At 37.5% G+C, this 19,305-nt stretch overlaps 1 protein-coding gene across 4 annotated transcripts in view; it reads right to left on the bottom strand.

Moving 5' to 3' along the window:
• Pan3 (poly(A) specific ribonuclease subunit PAN3) overlaps positions 1–19,305 on the bottom strand; it is a 114,890-nt gene that overhangs the window by 80,457 nt on the left and 15,128 nt on the right. For 3 of the 4 annotated variants that reach the window (XM_041677837.1, XM_041677838.1, XM_041677840.1), the window contains exons 2-5: positions 17,249–17,370; positions 15,119–15,185; positions 13,459–13,529; positions 1,052–1,213 (exon numbers count right to left, since the gene is read on the bottom strand). In XM_041677837.1, coding sequence (XP_041533771.1) covers positions 1,052–1,213; positions 13,459–13,529; positions 15,119–15,185; positions 17,249–17,370 — 422 coding nt within the window. The remainder of the gene's footprint in view (positions 1–1,051; positions 1,214–13,458; positions 13,530–15,118; positions 15,186–17,248; positions 17,371–19,305) is intronic. The other variant, XM_041677839.1, reaches the window with a different exon arrangement.

Genomic DNA, 19,305 nt, shown 5'->3' with positions numbered 1-19,305 from the left:
AGAAAGGTTGAGGCAGGAGAAGCATGACTTCAAGTAAATTAAAGGTCAGCTTGGGCTACAAAGAAAGACCTTCTCAAAAAAGAAAAACAAGCAAGAAGGTACAAAGAAGAAAATAAATGAAGATTCCTATGTTTCAAATTCAAAGTGATATAACCACCAACAGCAAATATCCACAATGTAACTTTTCACAGTTAAGTTCCTGAGTGTCACAGCTTATTCAACAGTTTAATTAGTGCTGAGCACATGTAGACCAATGATAAAGCATAGATTCTGCATGTGTGAGGACTTGGGTTTGAGTCCCTAATACCCTAAATATTAATAAATATTAAATATTAACAAAATGGAAAAGCTAATATAAAAACAAAGAAATGTAACTGGGCAGTTGTGGCACACACCTTTAATCCCAGGACTCAGGATGCAGAGATGGGCGGATCTCCTGTGAGTTAGAGGCCAGCCTGGTCTACAGAGCACAGGGCTAAACAGAGAAACCCTGTCTCAGGAAAAACAAAAAGGGAAAATAGGGCTGACAAGATGGCGCGGTGGATTAAGGTACTTGATGACAAGCCTAACGACCTGAATTTGATTCCTGGTTCCATATGGTGAGCTCTACAGTTTATCCTCTGACCTATACAGGTGCCCCAAGGCACACATATGACCGGACATGAACACATATGCAGCACACATACATTAATGCAAAAAAATGGGAAAGGAGGAGAGGCCTTAACCCTTCCCAAGCAGAAAAAGTAAAAGAGCCAAACAAATATCATCTGTGAGGCAAATGTAGTGATGCATGCCTTTAGTCCCAGTGTTAAAGAGGCAGAGGCCAGCCTGGTCTGCACTGTGACTTCCAGGACATGACCCTGTCTCAAAAAAAGACCATCTGTAATAGCTAGCTAATAGGCTACTAATCTTGCTTTAGTTTTAGAAAAATTTTTATTGACTTAAAGTACATCAGATAGGCTATCCAATCTTTTCATATCCACCAACCCACAGATACAGAAAGAAATCAAGAATGACTTTCAAAAAAATGTCTAATAAAAATTATTTTTACCTGTAAATTGTTTTCTGTGACTCTGTTCCACCAAACCATATTGATGGGTACTCCTGATTTACACCTGTCAGCAAGGCAGCCAATAGGGTTCTTTGCTTTTCGTGCCTTTGATCCCATCGGAACTAGCCTCTCCTCCAGCATCCCCAGGCGACACTTCCTTGGCTAGGAGAAAGAAGGAAAGAAACCGAGCCACTCCTAACATCCCCACACTAATCTAAACTAAATCTAATGAAAATACAGGAGATGTTAGGAAGGTTGGATAGAAAACAAGTAAAATCCTTAGGAATCTTTTCTAAGTTCATAACCACCCACAATCTCCCACCCCCACCAGACCTCTCTAGAATCCACACAAAGTACTCATGGTATGAACAATGTTACATAAACAACCAATGCTGTAGAGAATTAAAATCTGAATTTAAAATTTTATGGCTAGAAATTAAACTATGAAGGTGAATGAATGCTTATATAAACTTCCTAATGAACTTACTTATTCTCAATGCAAAATGGGAAAAAAATTTTCAGAAGAAGAAAATAGTAAATAATTCTCGACTCTTTCCTTCAGTAACTCATCTCACTATCTTATTTCCCAGCTGAAAAAAGCAACTGATTGCTAAGGGATGATTTTTTAAAAATCATTTTAATTCTGTGTATGATAGGCTGAAGTACGGCAGTTATTCTAGAATAGGCAAAGCAAAGTACTCAAAGAACAGAAATATAGACTAAAGTTTAAAAAAGTGAACAGCACAATAATAACATAAACTTCAATGGTCTTTTAAATTGAGGTAACTTGAACAAACAGCTAATAAATTGTGCAACAAAATAGCAAATTTATGTTAACATACTATTAAAGTTAGTAAGCCATCCTCATGGACATGTATGGTATGTCCATGTGTGTCCCCTTCAGGAAATAAACTTATAGATGCTTGACTGCAGTTGGGGTGTAAAATAAATCAATAAATTTAATTAACAAAATTAAATAAGATCCACACTTAATTTTATTGCTATATCCTGAGATGCAATAAGAGTACTAAAAATCATTAGAGTATATCAAGGTATTTTTTAAGTCTAGTATAAAGAGAGCAGCACATTTTGCTATGCATGGTAGTGCAAAAGTCTGTAACCCCAGCGTTTGAGAAGCTGAAGTAAGAGAATCCTTAATCTTGGGCCAGCCCAAACTATACTGCAAGATACAACCTTAAAAGGTGTTAGGCCAGGCGGTGGTAGCACACGTGCCTTTAATCCCAGCACTTGGGAAGCAGAGGCAGGAGGATCTCTGAGTTTGAGGCCAGCCTGGTCTACAAGAGCTAGTTCCAGGACAGGCTCCAAAGCTACAGATAAACCCTGTCTCGAAAAACAAAACAAACAAACAAAAAGATGGAGAGTTGGTTCAGTGGTTAAGTTGCAAAGGACCCAGGTTCAACCTCCAGTACCCACCTGACACCTTAATACCACTTGTAACTAACTCTAGTCCCAAGGGATTTGACACCTTCTGACTTCTACAGTCACCAAACGTGAATATCGTGCACATACATACATACATACATGTAAACCACTCATACACATAAAATATGCTTAAAATTTTAAAGGACAGGGGCTGGAGAGATGGCTCAGCAGTTAAGAGCATGGCCTGCTCTTCCAGAGGTTCTGAGTTCAATTCCCAGCAACCACAAGGTAGCTCACGACCATCTGATATGAGATGTGACATCCTCTTCTAGCCTACAAGCATACATACAGACAGAACACATAAAAAATTAAAGGAGGTAGTAGAATCAATAATTTAAGAAAACACACAATTTCTAAATTTCAAAACCCTAATAATACCTATAGAAAAATTAATTTATCTAACATAGTTCTCCTCTCCTTAAGACGCCTATACTAATACTGTCTTTAAGGAGAATAAAAATAATTAAACTTGAATCAAGAAAGAGACTTCATTTACCTACCTACCTAATAATCCGAACAGTGAATGAGGCTCATGAAGCTAAGGTGGCACCAGCTCTATACAGCTCAGGGCTCACACAGTCTCCCTGCATTTCTAAATCAGAGAGAAGGTCTCTGGACAGGAATACTCCATATGCTTTGTGGCTCATGCCACAATCACATTTTAAGTGGAGCAATTTTAAACCAAATTGTTAGCAACTTAACTCCTTAGAAAAAGTTAAGATTAAACTCATACATTTTTGTGTTCAAGTAATTAACTGTAAGGCTTTGATATATAGTACAAATAACAGCCTTAATTAAGCATGTACTATTTTTAAAATTTGTATTTTAAAAATTACTGGGTTATAAATTCTACCTCTTCAAAAATGCTAAAATATCAAAGGCCAATTAAAATCATAATAGGGCAAAAGGAGATGGTTTATTGCTTTCCCAAAGAATCTGGGTTCAGTTCTCAGCACCCACAACCTATGTAGCTCTAGTTCCCGGGTATATGATCCCATATCTGGGCTCCACAAGGACCACACATATAGTGAGACATACATGCAGGCAGAACACTCATACACATAAGCAAAAAACTTTAAAATTAAAATCATAGCTGGCCAAAACACTTCTACAAAGTTACTTCAATTCTAGTCATATACTGAAATACAAAATATATATGTATATTACTTTAAATGGTCTACAGCAATTCAGATTTGTCAAATTCATTTTCTTTTTGACTCAGTTATAAATCAATGCAATTTATCGTCCATGTAGTACATTAATAACATAGAAAAAATTGTAATAGATCATCTTTACTCCCAAGAATTCTCATAAGAATTGCTTCTTGGTTTTCCAAATAATTCTTACTTTTTTCCCTTTATTCCATATCTAGTGCCTACACCTAAGGAGGAGGAGTTCTCTGAAGCTGAGCTGGAAACACAAAAGCTCTTCAATAAGCAACCAACAATCTGCATGGTCCTGCAGGACACTGAAAAGACCTAAAGTAGCAGCAGCATTTCAACTAACAGAAGCACCTTGGTGTGGCAGCACATGCATTTAATCTCAGCACTTGGGAGGCCCTATCTTTAAGAAAAAAAAAATTTAAAAACAAAGTAAGAGAAACAAAATACAAATTCACAATGCAAAATGACATTCAAAAAAGAAATGGCAGCAACACAAAACATGAAGATAAAGGGGGGTGGGGGGGCAGTATACAGAAAAAGAAAGAAGATTCTATCTGTGAGCTAATTTCTAAGTCAGCTGGGCTATTTCAAGAAAAATTTCCAATTGAACATCTGAGGAAGGACTTTGTATTAGGGACTGTTGTTGGTGCTTAGAATACATTGACATGCATGCACCCTTTCCTGGAACAGAAGTTATATTCTAGAAGGCTATAAAATACAAAGGCAAAGTGTAACTCACTGACACAATACAGTAGTGCACACATAACTAAGATACCGTGATAGCAGAGGCCACATGGGAGGCAAGTGCTTGAGCAGACTTTTAAGGCAGAGTAAGTGTACCAAATGAGAGGGTGGGGAAAGAGAGATGGTGTGTAGGGTAGGTGAGACTATGTTTGAAGGAGGAAGTGGAAGCCTAGGAAAAATGCACCTGTAAACCAAAGCACAGATGCATAGAGTTCATGCACCACTAGGTCACTAGAAGGTTAAGCTAAAGAGACAAGGATGAAGCTTGAAAGCAGTAACAAAACATTCATTGTATCATAACCTACAATAACAAATTTGAACCTCATTTGGCAAAAGGAAATGGTTTAGAAAAGAGTTGACAGGAGGGGATACATTTCAGAAAGGAAGTTCTACAGCAATCTGGACAAAGTGTAGGCATGAAACTTAAAGCCAGTGACAAATTAGTGGACTCTGACAGACTCAAGTCTAGGCCAAACTTTCTCAAATTCAGCACTGCACACTGGATAGACTTTTTTTAATGGGGGTGCCCCAAGTTCTACAAGATGGTTATTATACCTGTCTGCTCCTACTAGATCCCAAAACAGCACTATCAATACAGTAACAACACAAAACTATCTTCAAGTGTTACCAAATGCCCTCTCCACATAGGATGCCACTGCCTCTAGCAAAGAACCAAGGCAGAAAACAGGGCAAATGTAATAAATTCAGAGTATAAAGGAACTGGAAGGTTAAGGACTATTGATTAGCTGAAAGAGGAAAGCTAGTCAAATGGATGATGAGGAAGAAGGAAACAAAATATTATGTAAAATCACTATGTATATAGTTTTCTGAGTTTTCCTTCAGCAGAAGCCAAAGACCCTCTCTCTTTCCCCTTATACCTTTCTAAAATCCTAACTTAGCAAGCACTGAAACTTGCAATTATCAAAAAAAAAAAAAGGAAAAAAGTCAATTCTTATGTTGATCCTGTTCCAAAATAGCCAGAGCAGTACCGCTTTACTAATTATTATGCAATGGGGGCATTTATGTCCTCTAACAACCACCTTCCTCTACCTCTCAGCAAGTCAATACCACAGCAGAGTCCCCACTGTCCTTGTCCTGGGACAAAACACCCAGCAGTGCCTATAAATTCCTGTTCTTTTCTCTTGCTCCCTCCCTCTCTAACATACATACATACATACATACATACATATATATATATGTATATATATATATGCCTGGAGTCTCATTATTTCTTATAAAAATGACTGATTTTAATAGTTCACAAAACTTAATACTACTATCAAGGCCATAGCTGAATATTTTTTTTTCACCATTTACTTTTTTTTTTTTGAGTTTTTCCATTTTTTTTTTTTTAAGATTTTTCAAGACATGGTTTCTCTGTAGTTTTTGGTGCCTGTCCTGAAACTAGCTCTGTTTATTTATTTATTTATTTGTTTATTTATTTATTTATTGAAGATGTCTGTCTCTTCCCCGCCACCGCCTCCTATTTCCCTCCCCCTCCCCCAATCAAGTCCGAGCAAAAGTTTTTTTTTTTTGGTTTTGGTTTTTTTTTTTTTTTTTTTTGGTTTTTCGAGACAGGGTTTCTCTGTGGTTTTGGAGCCTGTCCTGGAACTAGCTCTTGTAGACCAGGCTGGTCTCGAACTCACAGAGATCCGCCTGCCTCTGCCTCCCGAGTGCTGGGATTAAAGGAGTGCGCCACCACCGCCCCGCCCGAGCAAAAGTTTTTAAGGGGAAAAGATTCAAAATATATTCTAGAGTAGAAGTGTAACAAACGTGGAGCTTTGGAAGCATCTTGTTACAGTTGGAGGATAGCTCTGTGGAATCACAACTTGCCTAGCATCCCCAAGGAAGGCCCTGGGTATCCATCCCTATCACCATGAGAGATATTTTTTAAAAACTTACTCTGACACAGTCAATTAAGAGTTAGGCTAAGATTGAATTTCTACAAAGTACCAAAACTTGCCAGGCACTGCTCATCTACAGACCACACTTGAGGATCCAACATTCTCAAGAGTCAAAACCTAGATGAGAACCCATTAGTGACACACACAGGAACAGGAGACACCCTCAGAACTGAAAAACTGTGAAGCTTTCAGTTGTTTTGAACCTTGACTTAGAATTCAGAACCTTCAAAGCTTCTACTGAGAGTACTGCCCCACATTTTACAAAATCTTTTCTTCTAAGGATTTCACCTCTAAGATGTGAACTGAAGGACATTCTCTAAACCCTATCAAGACAGGTAAGTCTCTAGACTCAGGCACTGTTGTTTGGGGTAGTTAGGGGAGGAGGGGGAGGATGCTGCTTTTTGAGACAGGGTCTGTGTAGCCTTGACTCTGAATCACTGCTTAGCTGAGGGCAACCTTGAACTCCTGCTACGCGGCAGCACTTATAAGAAAAATTCACTCACTCACTCAATGAATTCATTTATTAGCCTTCCTAGCCTTAGAAATAAATGGCCATTAAGATCTGTTCTTTTTTCAAGAACATTTAGAATCTAGAAGGAATGACGTAAAACAGTCACCTGTGTAGATAAAAACTACCAACAGACCAGTACTTATAGCACTGAGTCTTTGGTGACTACAAAGCTCTACACTAACGTCAGACCAAAAAAATGACACCACTAATGACAGACCAGAGAAAACAAGATGTTATCCCCAAAGTGTTTCCCTTACCTCAAACCACTCTGAATATCAAATTTACAAAGACTTCCGTTATTCATACTGTGAAACAATAATTAAAACAGCATATGCTCAAAAAAGCAAAAAGTAATGAATACATAGGAAAATTAATATACACGCACACACCTTCAACTGATGTTCAATGACAGTCCAAATTCGCCATCTTCTATAGTTAACAATCATGCACCCGCAATTGAATGTAAAGTTCATCAACCAGAAAGAAGCATGCCTTTCTTCCACAACCTTCTCTAACTCCAGAAGGTGATCCCTTGATTAACTTAATGTTCTGACTACTTCAGTGTATCTTTACTTATAGAAAATAAATAATTACAATTCCATTAATGATCAGCAATTTAATTCACTGGAGTACAAACAGGCTGCTATAACTAATTAAACACACTTGATTTCTTTTTCTCTTTTCCATTTTTTGGGGGGACAGTTTTGCTACACAACCCTTGGGTAGCTTAGAGCTCTCTGTAGACCACACTGGCTTTCAACTTGAGGCAATTCTCCTGCCTCTGCCTTTGCGATACTGGGATTATATATAGGCATGGGGAACATACTGGAGGTCACGGGTTTCAATACATCCATTTCTATGTTGTGCTGGGATCAAAATCAGGTGTGCTCAGGTTTGATATAGTAAACAATTTATACACTGAGGCAACTCCCCAGACCCTTGTTTTGTTTTTGTGAGGTACAGTCTGAGGGAACCGAAGCTAGTCTAGAATTCCTGATCCTCTGTATAAACCACCATATCTGGTTTATGCAGTGCTGGGGATCAGATCAAACCCAAGCATCATATATGGGAGGCAAGGACTCTACCAACCAAGCTACTTCCCCAGCTCAACTTTTAATTTAACTTGTATGTTGTACTTGCTTAGTTGAATGTTTAAAAGAAGCACAGTATCTCCAAAACTGTTCCTACTATGATTTGAAATAGGTAATGAAAAATAATGCTACGTACTCAGAAATAGACTAAGTCTTTAAAGTTTGCAGTATAAAGGCTGCAGAATCATAAGCTATCAAAGACCATAATAACTACCTAACAAGCACATGTCACTATGCCAAACACTTGACATTCATTAATGTGTTTAATATACACATTCATATGAAGCTAATGTCCATCATTACATCAACTTTATGAATTCAAAACAAATCTTAAAAGAGGTTACTTTCCTACACTCTCACCACTAACAAGGTTGGGTTCCAAAGCCTGTTCTCTTAATTACAGTACCCTGTCTCCAGAGAGCCCTATTCCATACTTTCAAGTATCACAGTCTTAATGTCATTTAGTTAAACCTGAAACAATCTCTCTTAATCTTACCAGCATGAAGGAATCTGTAAGAAATAATGAGATGATAGTCAAAGAAATAAAGACTAAAAGATTAACTCTCTTTTCAAAAATACAAGAAAAAAATTAAGAAATGCAATTATCAAATTGGTGAACATGAGTTGGCTAAAATCATCTTTACTAATTCATTCCTTCACACTCAGTTTCTTGAAAAACAGGGATGAATCAACAACAAGGTCCATTCTTGGTAACAGTTATAGTTCATAAATTCAACGATCATAGACGGGTATAGGAGTCAGACAGATATGTCATAGTGATCTACTAGCTCTAAGATCCAAGGTAAAAGCATTCTGTATTTACTGAACTACTTGAACTACTGTTTTTCTGTTAAAAAAAAAAAAAAAATTAGGCTCCAAAACCACAGGGAAACCCTGTCTCGAAAAACCAAAAAAAAAAAAAAAAAAAAAATTAGCTAACTCAAAAATTGACTCAAAAAAAGACTGGGTGATAAGTATGGCCGAGAGTACGTAGAAAGACACAAACCTCAATCGACTTGTTTGGTATGACGTTAAATTCCACACTACCATACACACTTAATCTCCAAAACAAAATGTTAGACTAGTTTTTTAAAATCAAGCAATCACAGATTTAAAGAAATCTTTCTTAGAATCAGGCCTAGTGGTGTATACACCTTCAGTCACAACAGTTGGGAGGCAGAGGTAGGTGGATCAAGGCTGGCCTGGTCTACATAGTGAGTTCCAGGACAGTCAGAGCTATGTAGGAGACAGAGAGACAGAGACAGAGAGACAGAAAGAGGGGGAGGGAGGGAGGGCGAAAATTCTTAGTTAAACAAAAATGTTTACTGCACAACCAACTGAAAAAAGTATTCATGAGAAAACAGGAAACACTTTATCATCAGGAAGCTGGTGATGGAGACAGTAGACAGCTGTTTTCAAGAGACTAGGCCAGGATGACCCACACTGGGCTCAAACAAGTAAATAATCAGGGACAACAGTGCCAGTGAATTGCTCTCTCAAGAAAATAACCCAGAAGATTCTTCTACCACCCACACTGCATCACAAACAAAACCACAGCAGGTGACTATGCCCCTGGATCCCGCTGCTCTCATCCTGACCAAGAGCAGAACAAAAGTTTCAGAAATATTGGTGTCGGGAATTTGACTTATTAAAGTCTGAAAAAATAGACAAAAATGGACGTTATCCCATTTAGGACTGAAACACACTAAAGTGAGTCAAAGATATGTAAATAGAGGGCACCTAATAATGTTTTTATTCTGATACAGAGAGAATGAATATAAGAGACCACCTAGTAAATAAAGGAACAGACCATCACCCCGAGAGAGATAAAAGGAATCAAGAATATCAATCAGAAGACTCATCTGCCTGATTTCTACCAACCACATGTGGCAGTCCTGTACAAAAGACCACAGAGTGGCAAGAACCACATCAGAGCCTCAAACACTGCATTCACACCTGTGCTCCTATATCTAATTTTAATAAAAGATATTGTTTTCAAAGGATTTGGGAACCCAAGGTTTACTGCTTGTCTGGATCACACCTAGTGACTTCATGCCAGTAACCAATTTTAACTACACCTGCTAAGGTTGCCTTGTGTACTAATCTCTAGCATAGTAATTCTCATTTTTAATAAAATTCCAAAGTCATAGGTAGCATTTTACAGGGATTTAACTTTTCCATAGATTATAAAATAAGAATTTAATTCTTCCAACATCTATCTTGCCCAAGATTACACAAATTTCTTATTATAACCTTTCAATCTATATACATTCTTAATGAGAAAATAAATGAAAAACACCAACGCTTCTCAAGCATAAATAAAAGAAACATTTAAAACCTCTTCTATCATGGCTGTGCTTTGCATAAAATTAAACTGAATTGCAAGAAAAATAACTGTATTTGATGCCACCATATTATCAGTTGCTACAGGTGTTTTGAAACTCTACAGCTGGCTATGGTCCCTGTGGTTCTATTGTAACGACCAAAGGCATATGCTCAGACATGGAATGTTCAGAAATCTTCTCACATCCCTAATGACAATTAGATGATGGCTATGAACTGTTTTATACTATTTTCATACCACATTTTAACACTTCAGTAAGCCCATAAACATAGTAAGATGGTCTGTTTATGTGAATGACAGGAAGTTTCCTGAGGCTCCTTCCTAATTGTGGGTACCTTCTACCTAGATAGTTTGAGCTTCTCCACAGTCTTTGCCATCAATCATCTTTTCCTCATATGTTCTCGTGGATCTAGCGAATCACTGCTACTTTGCAATCATCAAATACTTAAGCAAGTACTCATTAATATGTTCACATATATTAAAAACAAATGACTGTTTGGATCGGTCCGCCTGCAATTTTGGGGAAGTTACTTACCTTACAGGCTATGACATGGTAGTGAATGTCCTACTATCTTATCTGTTCTCTGACATTATTTTGAAGTATCAATAAATAATCATGCTACCCTACTTAAATAAGCATTGAGTTTAATTAAACAATTAAATATAGCTTGTATTTATTTCCATGGAATCATATCACGAAACTAACATAAATTACAACAAAAAAAGAGGTACCCTTGACTGCCCACACACTATGCATTACTCCCACTACCAAAGAATTCCTAAAACAAAGATTTTTTTTTTAAAAAAACCTTTCTGAGCAACCATTAACATTTAAAAACACAATACATACCCACATAATGAGCACACACATGCTACCTCAATCTACTGGACGAAGCCCACGTGTCCCTCTACCACACATTATGTTAACTGTCAACAGCAGCAATGGGGACTCTGCAGTCAGATCCTAACACTTTCAATTTATAGACAGGGAAGTTTTTGAGAAATAAAGGACAAGAAAACAACTGTTTAGGATATGCCTATCATTTCATAAATGGGAAAACTATATATAGTCTAGAATGATGGTAGAAGGTCACAGGGTTGGAGATCCAGGAACTTCTAGATACACATTTCCTTGAATTATTACTCTGCTTCTACTAAACTATATTCTACTACTGGAGGCCAGACAGGGCAGCTCAAGTCTGTGATTCTAGGTCTCAGGAGGCATAAGGAGGATCATTGTATATCCAAGGCCAGTCTGGGCTACAAAGCACTGAAATAACATGCCAATAGTTCCTTTTATTGTTTTCTTCTTTAAAAAAAAAAATTGTTGTATTTTTCTCTTAAAATCCCCACTGATTTTTTTGGCTATTTTTCAAAACTATCTCTAAATGGTATACTTAAACTCTGTTTAAGATACAGCCAGTCAGTCAATGTTCACAGTAATGCTTTTAAATGTTCAATTACCATGCTAGTTCTACTTTTTACTCAGGTATCAGAAATACCAGCTAACCATTTTTTAAAAACTACAAGAAAGTCATTAGAAGGACCAGTAAGCTAAATGGAAGTCTTCTCCTTTTCTCTCAAGAGTTCTAGATAACTTGTTCCCAGGTTGTGGCCACTTTTCCACTTCTCTGCCATGAATTTTCAGTGCTACCTTTCAATACTGCCAACAAGTCCGCTTGTGTCCACCTCTACCACCTCTCACCAACCCATGAGAAAAGCGTATAAAGCAAAAACTCATTTCCCTCGGTGAAAACCATTAAAAGACCTTTAAAAATCAAACCCAAACAGTTTATCTATCAGGCCTAGCTGTTAAAAGCATTTCTAATCAACCTTGTTCGAATTCAATTGTTAAAAAGGAAACAATAGCCGGGCGATGGTGGCGCACGCCTTTAATCCCAGCACTCGGGAGGCAGAGGTGGGCGGATCTCTGTGAGTTCGAGACCAGCCTGGTCTAGAGAGCTAGTTCCAGGACAGACTCCAAAGCCACAGAGAAACCCTGTCTCGAAAAACATAAAAAAAAAAAAAAAAAAGGAAACAATATTAAGTGCACAAAGCGCTTGTGTGATAATAGGCCACATCCCGAAAATGTTTTGCTTTGGAAACACCCACTCTCTTTAAGTTTTGTAAGTAACTTAGTGAGGTATGACTGATGGACACAGTGTTATACATATTTCACACATGTGATTCATTAAACCTGGAAACAAGCTTAGTCATGAAGTCATCCCCACCACCGCCATCATGAACCTCACACTACACTCCCCTCTGTTCAGATACCTCCTCTTCAGTTCATTTTTTCTAAAGTTGGTATAACTTGGGGTCTTTCTCCCATTACTTAGAAAAGAAGAATGCTTCAACTTCACATCCACCCAGAATGCACAGTTCTTATAACCTTGGCTACTGCTGGTCTTAACCAAATGACCAGATTCTCGTAGTAACTTCACATCAGCATGGTTCTAAGACCCAAAGGCACCAAACTATTCATTTCAGTCTGTCATACAATCAGTCCTTATACAATTCTATAATGGTCTATAGCCTCAATTCTAAATTATATCAAATTAAATCAGATTTTTAAAATGAACATATTCTAAGGGTTAAACATGGCGGCACATACTTATAATTGGGAAACTGAGGCAGGAGTGTTATGAATTCAAAGCCAGCTTCAGTGACCTAGTAAAACTGTGTTGTCAGTGCCCCCAGAAAAAAACAAAATAACAAGAAGCCCACATAGTTTTAATTACAAGTTAGTTTTAAATAGTTGGGTCAATTATGAAAAGTTATAAATCTTAGGATAGAACAAGTTAGAGATCTTCAAGTCAAAAAATAAAGCTAAAATATGGTGAAAATGCCTACACTGGGTCATATTAACAGCAACAGAATATATTTAGGAAAAGAAGAAAAAGCAAGAAGGATTTCATCCTATTGCATCCTATTGCATAAAAGTTTTCATCCCACGCATAAAGATCAAATAAAATTCCACATATAAGAAACAAGGTATCATGCCAGCTCTGGGGAGGCAGGAGAACCATCTCAAATACAAGGCCAGCCTGGGTTATTTAAGATCCCAGCTCAAAAAGCCAAGAGTAATGAGAGAAAGCAAAGCGATGAGGAAAAACTTAAGTAAAGGCAAGAAAAGCACTCAAAATAAAAGGTCTTATTCCCACTTAAATTGCATTTAATTTCACTGGAATTTCAATTTTCACCTACCTTCCTTCTCTGGGAGATGTTGAGGGCACCGAAGTCATTAAACAAGGATGAAGCAGGTGAAGTCAAAGGATCTGGAAAGCAAGTCACACAGGTTTCCAACAACTCAGGGAACGAGCAAGGCTAAGACATGTCAACCTGGCAGAGCCACGACAGCATCAAGTTCAGTGCTCACACACCTGCACGTTCAACGTACCAGATACAAACTGGTAACTACTTCATTCAGCCTATACTGCTGTCTACCCAGTCAGTAGGTATCTCTATGTAAAAATGCATAGGCTTGATTAAAACAAGAAGAAACATAAAATACAATAGGTAAGTTGTGAAGGAGGGAAGTCTAGTTGTAGTAAACACTTGTGCTAAGAACAAGTACTGGGGATAAAGAGTCAGGGCCAGAGAGATCCAGGTTCACATTAAACATTAAGGCCTTCAAACCTTCCACTTTACAGACTAACCCACAGTTCTAAGTTTATCAGGAGACCTCTGACATCCTTGTTAAAGTATTTATTTGAATGATGGAAATACTAAATGTTTAAAATATAAACAGAATCCAAAGGTTTTAGAGATCCTAAGTGTCATTACTCTTTAAACATTACAACTCTGAATTGTTTCCCACTTTACACACCACAAGACACAAGTCATGGAACTTTAGTACTTCATCTTCACTTCCGGACATCAATAAATCTTGTATTTTTAAATCTTATTATGTGTGAGATCCTAAAAGCCTATATTAAACGTCCTCCCTTAAAAGAGCTCCAATATTCCTTAAAACACAGTACACAAATTTTTGCTTAATTTCTCTGCCTTCTTTTAGCTGGGACTTTGTAGTAGAAGGTCACTGGAGTTAAAATGATTCAATAAAAAATAATTAACAACATAAAAGAAAAATGCTAATAAATAGAAAGACAAGATGTTTTTATATAATACATAAAGTTAAGGCATTCAAAAGGGCATGATTTATTATGTATTACTTGTCACCTTGTATAGCATTTAAACAATACAAGAATACTAAAATATATAATACTTCAAAGTAGTTTCTAACATTAAATCTAACATTCAAATGTTACTTTTTCCTTCAGCACAAGCTTGAAATTCCTACATAGTAATGGGAACTTTATATAATAAAGTATTACAGAAAATAGTCAAATTGCAAAATTTACTCATTATTAATAGTTAACATTTTGTATTTGATCTGATGTATTAGCATGCATGATTATGCACTTTACCTTGCAACACTTCCTAAAATACAGGAAAAATCTGAAACTATTAAATAACAAGTTATTTAAATCCAAAACAAATGATTCACAAACACAAGACAAAAAAATTTAAATTATTCACACATATAGTCCACTAAAGCCCCACTTCTTATAAAAGAAGTTTGTAAGCTACAAAAATAAGCAACAAATTCACATTAATAAAGAAGTATCATGAACAGAATATTTAATGTAATCTTAATTATTCTATTTATTAATAAAAAGTATGTTACTCAAAATCTTCTTCATTAATTTTATTTTCTAATTAGTACCTGTTCATAGTTTCTAAAAATTTCTACAATGATCACATTGCTTTTATAATTACACACACAGGCGCACGCGCATACACAGGCAGGCAGGCAGGCAGACAGGCACACACACACATATGCACACACAGGATCAGATCTTACCATGGCCTGCATATGGCTTGGCACTGTCATTTAGAAGGCTTGGGGAGCTGCTACTACTAGTCATTCTCTGGAAAATAAAATAAGCACATGTGGCCATTGAGAAATACAAAATTAAAAGTATCCAACAGTAAAACTGACTGGTACAGCCTGCACCTTTCCCTTCCTTGTTAATGATGCAGAAACTGAGGAATAAGTTGAATATCTTTCACAAACTAACCTTCGCTCCCACACACGTTACTACTATTGCTTAAATCACAACTCCTTGCATACAGACTCCTGGGAAGCATATCAATGCTTTCTTAATAGTCAGGTGTTTTAAAGACAGCCCTGTTTTGAACTATAATTCTTTAACTTACTAGCATAGGCAAGACAACTGAATTTCCTGATCCATAAGATATAAATTCCAATACCCATTCAAGAAGGTGGAAGCTGTATGAAGTCAGTACATGCTCTAACATCTCTCAATTTGTATTATTCTTCACACACCTTCAAAAGCTGGTACAATTAAGCTATCTCCTGTTTGCCAAACATATCCTCTGCTTTTCTTCCACCCAACTGTCTCTATGTCTATCCTAGAAGGACTTTGAAAGCAGAAAGTCCTAGATATGAAACTAATTCAGTCTCTGAAAGAAGTAATCTAAGTTAGACTTTCTCAGCGCTAGCTTAAATCCTGTAATCCCAAACTTTAGTCAGTTGGCTTTTTATTCAGTTTCTACATTATTATAAAGGGAATCTGGACAAGTTCTTAAGACAATTTTAGTATAAAATTATATATATGTATATATACATATGTATGAATGAGACAGGCATGTAATACACATGGTGTAACCCTAGAACTAATGGGGCATTGTGAGGTAATCAGGAGTGCAAGGCCATCCATCCTTGGCTACGTAGCAAATTTTTGGCCAGCCAGACCCACATGAGATCCTGTCTCAAAAGAACTATACATAAATTGTTCATTTAAAAAAAAAAAAAGGAATTCAGGAAAGGGTACAAAGTTCTTGCTCAGCCAAGAATAAAGACTTAAAATTCAACCTCCATCACACACATAAAAAGCTTAATGTAGTCCCAGCATTGTGGGATCAAGACAGGTGGATTCTGGATGCTCTGGCTGGCCAACCTAACCAAAACAACGAGCTTCTAGTTCAGTGAGAGATCTTGACTCAATGCAGTAAGGCAAACAACTGACATCCAGCTGTGCTCTCCACATGATCATGCATGGGTACACTTACCTGTGCCACGTACATACAATAAACATACATAAGGAAGGGAGAACTGACTCATGTTCATGACTGTGCACACTTGCTTAAACGCTTAAATTCAAATAACCCATTAGGAAGATAGCAACACTAAAATTAATTAATTGAGTTAAAATCGTTAAAAAAGAACTGGCTTCTTAAGTCAGTCCAGCACTGAGTGGAAACCAAACACAGTGTTTTAGCATCATATTACAATAATGGGGATCAGCAGGGCAGCACAGAAGCAAGGAACAGCAATGGCACCACTTTCACTATTATGGCAGTTTCCCAAAGAACATTAGTAATATTTTCAAGCTCATTCTAAACTCTACAAAATTCTTCTACATCTATCTACAAAATGTCCTTAGCATTGCACACAGTTATGACAAAGAGAAAAATCAGCTACAAAGAGCACAATGTGTTTAAAAATGTAAAGGCAATGTTAACACGACATCACTCAAGTACCATTGGCTTCATATTTAACAGCTTAAATGTAAATTCAGAAATGTGCTGTAGAATCTTCCTGATAGAAAGCAAGCTCAGGAAACTGCTAACAGTACTGCCAGCTGTCTGAGAAAGTTAACAAGATAACAAGATGTTTGGTGAGTAAAGATGAGTGATTTTGTCAAAACTGATAGCATATGCACATATTTATCTAGTTAAATGTTTTTAAATTATACTACCAGCATTACCAACCTTAATACATGCAATCCATGTGGATGAATATCTACCCTCTGCACACTCCATTGCCATCTCTTTCCAAACCCTACCTTGAAAGCACTCACTGGCTCCAACCCTACTTGTAACTTCCATTTCACCCATCTCTCATCTCTTCAAGTCTCCCCTCCCACCCAAACCATTTAAGAAAGAAAGTCTCAGTCCACCAGAATACCTGCATCAAGGGATACTTTGTTTCTACAGGGCTTCCAAATCCATTGACTCCAATAAAGCTGGTGCTGAAATAGGAATCTGTGAGACTTGAGTCAGTTAAAGCACCTCCGTCTATTCCGGGAACTGAAAGAGAATGAAAAGGGAAGTATTTATAATTACTTAAAAGGACAAAACACCGATTTTTCTTTTTTTTTGTTTCTAAATAAGTTTAAAAGTCCCATAATCTGTCACTAGTTTGTGTGTTTGTTTACCAGGCCATAACCCAAGATAAAATTAAGGTTTATGTCTCTAAAACACTGTTTTAAAATGTTCATGTTGGCTACCCAGTCGGGTTTTTTTGTTTGTTTGTTTGTTTATTTGGGTTGGGGGCAGGGGATATTTCAAGGTAAGATTTCTTGTGTAGCCCTGGTTGCTCCCTCTGTACACCAAGCTAGCTTGGAACTCAGAGATCTCCTGCTTCTGAGATTAAAGATGTACGCCACCACTATTGGACTAGAAATGGTATTTTTATACTAATCATCTAATAGACAATACATACAACATAAAAAAAATCTCATTGTATTTCTAGCTTCCTAGTCAAGTTTCCTTCAATTTATGAAAAGACTGGAGACTACTAATCACAATCTCTGGAGTAATGTAAACAAGTTTATCCAATCTGTTTCTCCTTCATAACCAATCTGAAACAGTCTTAGACTATATTAGAATTCAGAGAGAAACCGTAAAAGCCACAAGAGGCTGTAGTACTGGAATACTGGGAGCTCAGTGCTGACTTAAGGGAGAGGTTGAGAAAACAGTCAAACTAGCAATGCCACAAGTACTGGACAGGGTGTTTTAAAACCCTATCCTCAAGATTTGGCATACAAAATTTTCTACATGCCTTATGCTTTACACCAGGAACCAGAGCTGATTCAAGCAGCCATTGAGAAATTTATCAGCCCCCACCTAAAAACGCAAACTAAAAAAACTCATAAATGTCAGGGATACAGCTCAGTAGTAGAGTACCTGCCTAGCATGTAGGAAGCCCTGAACTCTATCCCCTGCTCTGTGCAAACCAAGCATGAGGGTGTATGCCTGTAATCTCAGAACTCCATCAGGGAGGAAGAGACATGAGAATCAGAATTCAAAGTCTTCCTCTGCTACACAGTTAAGTTTGGCACCAACCTAGGACACACAACACGCTGCCAGGAATGAATGAATGAATGAATGAATGAGTGAACGAATGAACGACGAACAAGCAAACAAACAGTGTCATGATGTGGGATTCCCCTCTATATGCTGTGAATGCCACTGGTTAATAAAGAAGCTGCTTGGGAGGCCGGGCGGTGGTGGCGCACGCCTTTAATCCCAGCACTCGGGAGGCAGAGGCAGGTGGATCTCTGGGAGTTTGAGGCCAGCCTGGTCTACAAGAGCTAGTTCCGGAATGGGCACCAAAGCTATAGAGAAATATGACAGGGCAAAATTTTTTAAATTTCAAATTTGGCTCAGTGGTTAAGAGCACTTGTTGCTCTTGCAGAGGACCCAGTCAGTTCCCAGCACATACATGGTGACTCACAACCATCTGTAACTCCAGCTCTAGGGGATCCTGTAGCCCCTTCTGAACTTCTGTTTTTCATACATTACTTCATCTCAGATATTTTGCTAGAGTTGCAGAAGAACTAAAACAGAATTGGTACTCAGAAACAAGGTGTCAATAATATCAACAAAGGCTAAAAATGTGGAAGCAGCTTCAGCATAGGGTTAGCCATAAAAGGTGATTCTGGTAAGGGGTCAATGGAGATCCACAAGCAGAACTTGAATCATCTCACAGATATTTAAGAGGTAGTGATCAGAATGTTAAGAAAATATGAACAGAAGGCGGATGGCAAAATGTCTTATCAGGTTAAGAGCACTAGCAGAGGACTCAATTTTTGGTTCTCAGCACCCATGTCAGACAGCTCACAACCCGCAGTAACTCCAGTTCCAGGGGAACCCAATGCCCTCTTCTGGCCTCCACAATAGCCACACACAGACACATGGCTAAAAATAATAATCTTAAAAGGAAATATGAATAGTAGAGAC

Source organism: Microtus oregoni, unplaced genomic scaffold (genome assembly GCF_018167655.1).
Source record: "Microtus oregoni isolate MIOR12 unplaced genomic scaffold, Mior012 000029F_ref0000214, whole genome shotgun sequence".
In the NCBI taxonomy this organism is placed as follows: domain Eukaryota; kingdom Metazoa; phylum Chordata; class Mammalia; order Rodentia; family Cricetidae; genus Microtus; species Microtus oregoni.
This window is presented reverse-complemented; position numbering and strand designations above follow the sequence as displayed.